The sequence below is a fragment of the Oncorhynchus mykiss genome, chromosome 7 (assembly GCF_013265735.2).
Source record: "Oncorhynchus mykiss isolate Arlee chromosome 7, USDA_OmykA_1.1, whole genome shotgun sequence".
Taxonomy (NCBI): domain Eukaryota; kingdom Metazoa; phylum Chordata; class Actinopteri; order Salmoniformes; family Salmonidae; genus Oncorhynchus; species Oncorhynchus mykiss.
The window spans coordinates 45,724,553-45,732,538 of NC_048571.1; the positions used below are offsets into that span (position 1 = coordinate 45,724,553).

Below are 7,986 nucleotides of genomic sequence, written 5' to 3' on the forward strand. Positions count from 1 at the left end.
GGTATGCAAATTGGAGTGGGTCCAGGGTGTCTGGAATGATGCTGTTTATGTGAACCATGACCAGCCTTTCAAAACATTTCATGGCTACAAATGTGAATGCTACAGGGCGATAGTCATTTAGACGGGATACCTTGGCGTTCTTGGACAGACTATGGTGGTCTGCTTGAAACATGTAGGTATTACAGATTGGGTCAGGGAGTGGTTGAAAATGTCAGTGCAGACACCCGCCAGCTGGTCAGCACATGCTCTGAGTTCGTGTCCTGGTTATCTGTCTGAATGTTAACATGTTTAAAGGTTTTACATCAGCTACAGAGTGTGATCACAGGAACAGCTGGTGCTCTCATTCATGGTGCAGTGTTGCTGGCATCGAAGCCAGCGTAGAAGACGTTTATCTTGACTGGTAAGCTTGCGGCACTAGGCAAGCTCGCGACTGGGTTTCCCTTTGTAATCTGTTTGCAAGCCCTGCATCAGAGTGGGTGTAGTAGGATTCGATCCTGTTTTGATGATTCGTTGGGAGGGCGTAGCGGGATTTCATACAAGCTCAATATGGACTGGTAGTACAACCGGAACTACATGTTCAAACATGACATAGAAATCTGACAGGGTAATCAGTTGATTACTGATCGCCTTGAACTGAGCATTTGACCACATAATAGCTAACCCGGATTAAGAAGCTCACGTCTTCAGCAACACATTTATTAGAATAAGTCGGCAGAGATGTCAAGATGGAAGGCCTCAAGAAAGAACGCATGACCACATTTTTTTTTTTACATTTATTGCTTTATCTGAATACCGCATTGAAAGCCCAATCATTCAGAGCATACACAAACTATACAATTATATATGGTTTCACAAAGGCAGTGAACATATACTGTATCACAATCTACAAAAATCTACTTTACAGAAATTTAAAATTCTACATATCAAAAAGTACAGCTGCAGAAACAGGTGTAAAGCTGGTAACCAGTAAATGCTCTGGATATCTGTCAGTCAAACAACTTGGTGACATCACAATACAAAGCAGAAGTCATCTTTGTACTTACAGCTGGTTTTGGAAATGAAATAACTGGCTGTCAAAAAACATATTTTCCAAAATAAGTAATTCAGTTGAACTGTTCATATAAATGATGGTTCAATGCACCCAAAATGATATGTTACATTTTAAGGTAAAAGGTAGCATGTTATATTACTCTGAGTTGGGTCGGTAGTGTATCATCGCAAAGAAAATAGATGCAATTAAAAAGGAGAATAAGGACACATGGAAAATCTATTTCAATACTCCCAACTCACGAGGAAAATGTATGGGGGGGGGGAACAAACAAACAAGGAAATATACATTTTTTCAACAACCAAGATGGCGGCACGAGTAAAAACAGTGGTATGAGCTGGATGCTAAGGCTTGTGCTTCAGTCAGAAACAGAAATGATTCTAGCTAGTTCATCGCCGAGGTGATTAACCGAGCATAAATAATGAGGAAGTTAATTAGCGGCGATAGCTTTGTCTCGACTCTGGTGTGGCAGAGGTGATAATCCACAGAGAGAAACTGGCTACAGGGAAAAAAACTGCCTGGTTTACTTTTCCTGACAAATGCTTAAACTGATGAGGGAAAAAAGCCAGATGAACACCCCGACCTATCAGCACAGCCACAACAAACATCATCTGAAACCCCAAAGACTGATCAAGGCTGAAACAAAGACCTCCAGAGACCACAAGCCTTAAAATGAAAACTCTAAATAGTGTAGGAAAAAAAATCCAGTTTGTATTTGATTCAAAATAAAAAATGTTTATGCCCACATCAGGTGGTCATTTTGAGGAGTGCCCAAAATGTAGACAAGGCGTAAAGTATCTAGGGAACCAGGATGGCGCATCCCCTTCACCGGTGACACTCAAGCTGGACTTGAGGACAGATGTTCTGAATAGTCAACAGATGGATACTGAGATCCTAGTCCTGCTCCATGGGCTCCTCACTGGTCCCAGTGTCCAGGCTACCGCTCTCCATGGCGCCCTCTGCAGGTGGCTCAGAAGTACTGCTGGAGGGAGCAGAGGCTCTCTCTTCCCTGGCTCCACTCTCCTCACTGCTACTGCTGCTGACACTACTGCTGCTGCTGACTGGGTCACTGCCCTCATCGCTTTCCCGGGCCTCAGGGCTCTCCAGGACGCCAGCAGGGGCCTGCTGTTCTGACTGGTCCATGTCATTACATTCCTCTTGGGAGCCACAAGGAACCTCCCTCTCTGCCTGCTCGTCCTCCCCGGGCCCTGCTGATGGCTCCAACTGTGTGCTCGATGGCTCTGTGGGACAGGCAAGGACACAGAAATAGAGTTAGTAATGTTAACTGCATAAGGGTTGATGTAGATCTGGCAAGCAGATAAGCTGAACCTGCGATGAACACCTCCGAATTCTGCCAATTCAGGCAACTCCTGGTTCTGCTCATACACGTACTAATATCCACAAAGGATTGTACCAGCAATGCATGTTGGCATGATTGGCGAAAATAAAGAGTGAAAAACAAGTCCTACCTTGGTCTTCACAAGTCCCAGCAGTACTGGGAGCCTCACTTCTCTTCTCGTCATCCTCCTCCTGGACCATAGACTCTGCCTCTTCCGACAAACTGTCATTGTTGCCGTGTCTGAGGGTGTCCCCCTCCTGCTCATCCTCTTTGCTGAACTTGAGCCTCTTCACCTCGTGTTGCTCCGCCTCCATATCCTCTTCTTCCTCGTCGTCATGGTGCTTGTTCTTCACAGAGCTCCCCTGGGTACCTGATGCCGACACCTCACTGAGAGAGCGAAGATTCATCACACATTCAATTCATCAAAAGAAAAAAGTAGGAAGTGAGTATCACACGGTCTGTTGGGTAACAACTGAAGTACCTGGAGGGTTTGTCATGTCCCTGCTCTATGGTAGGGTCTTTGTTTTCTGTACTGTCCGGTAGGCCGTTTGTCGCTAGAGAGAGCTTTGGTCTGTTCAGCGGCCTGGGGGTCCCTGGGCCATTCACTTTCCTGCAAGAAAATAGAGGAAGAGTGAAAGAAATGTAGTGTAAGAAAAGTGTCAGAAATGTGAGTGGTTTACCTTTAGGCAATTATCACTGAGGAAACTAGGGTGAGAAAATAGGAACCTGTCATTTGAGCTTTACCTCTCCGTAAAAGCAGATGCGTTCCCAGGCAACATAACACCATTCATTCTATTCACACCACTGCATCCGTTTTTCCTTCATGACAGAGAGAAACATACAGTAATACAATATTTTACTTCATATAAACTATACTGAACAAAAATATAAACGCAACATGTAAAGTGTTGATCCCACGTTTCATGAGCTGAAATAAAAGATCCCAGAAATGTTCCATACACACAAAAAGCTTATTTCTCTAAAATGTTTACATCCCTGTTAGTAAGCATTTCTCCTTTGCCAAGATAATCCATCCACCTAAAAGGTGTGGCATATCAAGAAGCGGATTAAACAGCATGATCATTACACAGGTGCACCTTGTGCTGGGTAAAATAAAAGGCAACTAAAATGCAGTTTTATCACACAACACAATGTCACAGGTGTCTTAAATTGGGGGAGCATGCAACTGGCATGCTGACTGCAGGATATCCACCAGAGCTGTTGCCAGATAATTAAACGTTTATTTCTCTACCATAAGCTGCCTCCAATGTCATTTTCGAGAATTTGGCAGTACTTCCAACTGGCCTCACAACCGCAGATCACGTGTAACCACGCCAGCCCAGGACCTCCACATCCAGCTTCTTCACCTGCGGGATCATCTGAGACCAGCCACCCGGACAGCTGATGAAACCGAAGAGTATTTCTGTCTGTAATAAAGCCATTTTGTGTGGGGAAACTCATTCTGATTGGCTGGGCCAGCTCCCCGGTGTGTGGGCCTATGCCCTCCCAGGCCCATCCATGGCTGCACCCCTGCCCAGTTGTGAAATCCATAGATTAAGGCCTAATGAATTTATTTCAATTGACTGATTTCCTTATATGAACTGGAACTGAGTAAAATCGTTGAAAGTGTTGCATGTTACATTCATATTTTTGTTCAGTATAAATACCATGAATCACCTATTTGTAAATATGTTTCATTTATATAATTATTGTCCTTATTGTCCGTATAACAATAAGGACAAAAACAACACTTACTCTGAAGTAGGATGCACACAGCTGACCACCATCACATTCTGGAAGAAGAAAAACCCTTCAACACAAACACTTCAAAATATAAATACTATACAACATATAGAGACTATACACATCTAATCTAGTATAACACTGCACAACTGCTCCTAAACTGACATGGCACTCCACTCACCTTCTCAACACCTCTGAGGAATTTCTCTGTCCCTGTGTAATTTCTCTTGGGTTCTGTAAGCAGCTCACACAAACGCTGAATCGTAAATGGAATTCTGAGGGAAGTAAGTAAGGAGGTTATTTAAATAAACCTGAGGTAGGGCTAGCTCAAGAAAAAAAGTGAAATTAGATAAGTATAAAATAAACTATAATGACATGCGTGTTTACAATATGGTTGCCATTGGGGAGGCAGGTAGCCTAGTGGTTAGAGCGCTGGGCCAGGGGTTAGCGCGCTGGGCCAGAGGTTAGCGCGCTGGGCCAGTAACCGAAAGGTTGCTAGATCGAATCACGAGCTGACAAGGTAAAAATCGGTCGTTCTGCCCCTGAACAACGTAGTTAACCCACTGTTCCAAGGACATCATTGTAAATAAGAATTTGTTCTTAACTGACTTGCCTAGTTAAATAAAGGTTTAAAAAAATGTAAAATACATTTGAGCACTACAGTGTGTCACCTAGAAATGCCTCTCCAGTAGATGGCGCCCTTGTACAACCACCACAAAGTCAGCAACGTTAACTCTTTAGATGCCATGACATGATCACAAGAAAACAGTTGATTCTAAAAGGTTATACTGGTACTTACCCATTGTATCCATTCACAATCTTCAGTATCCTCTCCTTCATGTCCTCAAATGGAATGGAGTCCACATTGGGATTGGCTACCCCCCTTTGATCGGGTGCTGAGGCATTGAAGTCGTCCATCACCTTCTCCAGTTTGAAGAGGAAATAGCTTTTAAACTGAGACCACTGAACACTGGAAAGACAGAGCACAGATCTCTTAACAAAAGTGATACAGCACATGCAGAAGAGAAGACTAGGCATGATCTAGGACTACGCCTCATATAATTTGAACCAGTGATGTTGAAGTTATCCCACTGAGCATGCTTCATCCTCTCACATGCATGATATCTGTAGCTCCAAGCTTGTCAATATGAACATTCCTTACATGGTTTCTCCAGTCTTCGCAACATGACACAGAAACTGGTCGAGCAGTGGTGCCACTTCTTTCTTCCCTTTATTGTCAAAGTCTAAAGAGAACAGTGATATCAAGTCAGTTAGCACAACACAACAGAGCAGGGAACTTTGGATAGATTGGCTTGATTATGAAACCATTGACTCTAACGTTAATGATGACTTGTGACTACAACACTGTCAGTGTGTTCATGCTATTTATGCTGCAGTAGTTTGTGTCGGGGGGCTAGGGTCAGTCTGTTATAATCTGGAGTATTTCTCCTGTCTTATCCGGTGTCCTGTGTGAATTTAAGTATGCTCTCTCTAATTCTCTCGGGAAGACCTGAGCCCTAGGACCATGCCTCAGGACTACCTGGCATGATGACTCCTTGTTGTCCCCAGTCCACCTGGCCGTGCTGCTGCTCCAGTTTCAACTGTTCTGCCTGCGGCTATGGAACCCTGACCTGTTCACTGTGATTACTATTATTTGACCATGCTGGACATGTATTAACATTTGAACAGCTTGGCCATGTTCTGTTATAATCTCCACCTGGCACAGCCAGAAGAGGACTGGCCACCCCTCATTGCCTGGTTCCTCTCTAGGTTTCGGCCTTTCTAGGGAGTTTGTCCTAGCCACCGTGCATCTACACCTGCATTGCTTGCTGTATGTAAGCAGGGCTATATAAATAAATTGCAGCCATTTAGCTCACCAGCTCAAGAAAGGAAAATGCCAAATGGAGCCGATCGACTTAGCCTAGCTTGCTAACTGTGACACCAACTGAAAATGTAATTGTGTTCTCATAAACCTTTATAGCGACCTACCCAGCGAGCTCGCTAAGTGTGGCCATTGTCATCGGCCAAGTTAAGTGAACTCAAACTTGCAAGCTAGCATGTTAGCTAGCTCGCTGGACAACTTGTCAGTTAGCTACATAACATCAACAATTAGTTGGGCTTACCTTCATGATATTGTCTTACTGGCTAGCTAGCTAACTAGCGTAGTCAATAGAAAAATCACAAGCCAACTAACTGGAAATGGTAGCTAACTACCAATGATATATACACATCATTGCTAACTACCGGTAGCTAACTTAAACAGTTCATTAGTTTGCTAACGTTAGCTAGCTAAGCTAACGTTAGCAGTGCGATGGAGTTGTCAACAGAACCATGGCTAACTAGCTAGTTAAATTGTTGAATTCAGAAATAAATATATAAACCTCTGGAGGTTTGAGAATTGATAGCGTTTCCCCTTTAGCTTAAAGGTAACTAGCTAACGTTAGTTAGCAACTATGCTTATTCTTCCGAATGTTAGCATTAGCTGACTAGCTAACATACGCTTATAGCTAGCTAACGTTAGCCACAGTCAACACCTTCTGGCAATATAACCACTGTAGTATAGAATAAAGTAAAACAAAAAGTCTGACTTTCTTTAAATATTACGTTATTCATAAGAACCCCAAAAACCTTTAAGCGCCTCTTGAAGTGAGTCAATTTCCATCATGTTGTTGTCCTCTGTCAATCTCTTGGAGCAAGAGGCAGACTAGTGGTGGCTGCGTTCAACACAAAAAAATAGTGGGTTCGTCCTCCCTGGGATCCTTGGGACGTCCATAGCCCACATTGAAGTTGAAATCTAAATGGTTTTAAGGTTAGTATGTAAGGATTATGGTATGGATTAAGGTTCTAACAATGCGATATAACAATGAGATGTGGGTTTAGTTATACAAATCTTTGGTTAGGGTATGGACGTCCAAAGCATCCCAGATAGCGCTGCCCATAACATGTAAGGGGAAGAAGAAGCGTTTTAATATGGCGCTCGTGAGGTCATTGCGGATAGTTCAGAACGCAGAAAGTACAGGGAGTACACGCTGCTGTTCAACAAGTTGCAAAATACATTAAGCAAAGGATCATTGGAATGCAGAAAGTACAGGGAGCACGCTGCTGTTCAACAAGTTGCAAAATACATTAAATGATCATTGGAACGCAGAAAGTACAGGGAGTACACACTGCTGTTCAACAAGTTGCAAAATACATTAAGTAAAGGATCATTGGAACGCAGAAAGTACAGGGAGTACACGCTGCTGTTCAACAAGTTGCAAAATACATTAAGGATCATTGGAACGCAGAAAGTACAGGAGTACACACTGCTGTTCAACAAGTTGCAAAATACATTAAGGATCATTGGAACGCAGACCAGATGAGGGTACATTCAACAAATATCATCCAACAAAGTGAATATTCTTCAAATATGTTGTGATGTATGTATTATAACATACCCCACAATGTGGTTACTAAAGTCCGATTTGGATGTACTATTTTTGGCTGTATAACATATACAAGTGGTCCATTTTCAGGTTTAGAAGAAGTGACTGATAAAGGCTAACTTCCGTTCGTATAAACTGGCATACAGAAATTGGTGGTGCTAGTCAATACTGTTTTTAACTGTAATGCAGTCGATTGTTAAAGACATCAGGTTTGACTTGGCATCCATACAAGCGTCATACTCCGATTTTTACCTCAACATAGTGTGAAATACACATAAACAAGAGCCTAAATGTAGGCTAATTTTGCTGGGGGATATGAGGATACCCAGGATCTCGACCCACGGTCCTTTCCCCCCACGCATTTCCATGGCAATTATATTGTTTCGGGTCGAGTTCAATAGTTTCAATGCATTATACCGCTATTGACATCT

At 42.9% G+C, this 7,986-nt stretch overlaps 1 protein-coding gene across 2 annotated transcripts; it reads right to left on the reverse strand.

The window, feature by feature from the left end:
* Window positions 1-759: 759 nt before the first annotated feature.
* Window positions 760-6,962, reverse strand: ppp4r2b (protein phosphatase 4, regulatory subunit 2b). Of its 2 annotated transcripts, none has more exons than XM_021609449.2 (9): window positions 6,759-6,962; window positions 5,293-5,374; window positions 4,930-5,100; window positions 4,312-4,405; window positions 4,143-4,180; window positions 3,132-3,206; window positions 2,869-2,997; window positions 2,518-2,774; window positions 760-2,289 (listed from the first exon to the last, which is right to left on the reverse strand). In XM_021609449.2, exons 1-9 carry the CDS (start codon window positions 6,793-6,795, stop codon window positions 1,943-1,945), a joined length of 1,230 nt encoding a protein of 409 aa, XP_021465124.2. In that variant the 5' UTR covers window positions 6,796-6,962; the 3' UTR covers window positions 760-1,942. The 2 variants fall into 2 exon arrangements, with proteins under 2 accessions (XP_021465124.2, XP_021465125.2); XM_021609450.2 differs by lacking the exon at window positions 6,759-6,962 and adding an exon at window positions 6,735-6,754.
* Between the last annotated feature and the right edge of the window lie 1,024 nt (window positions 6,963-7,986).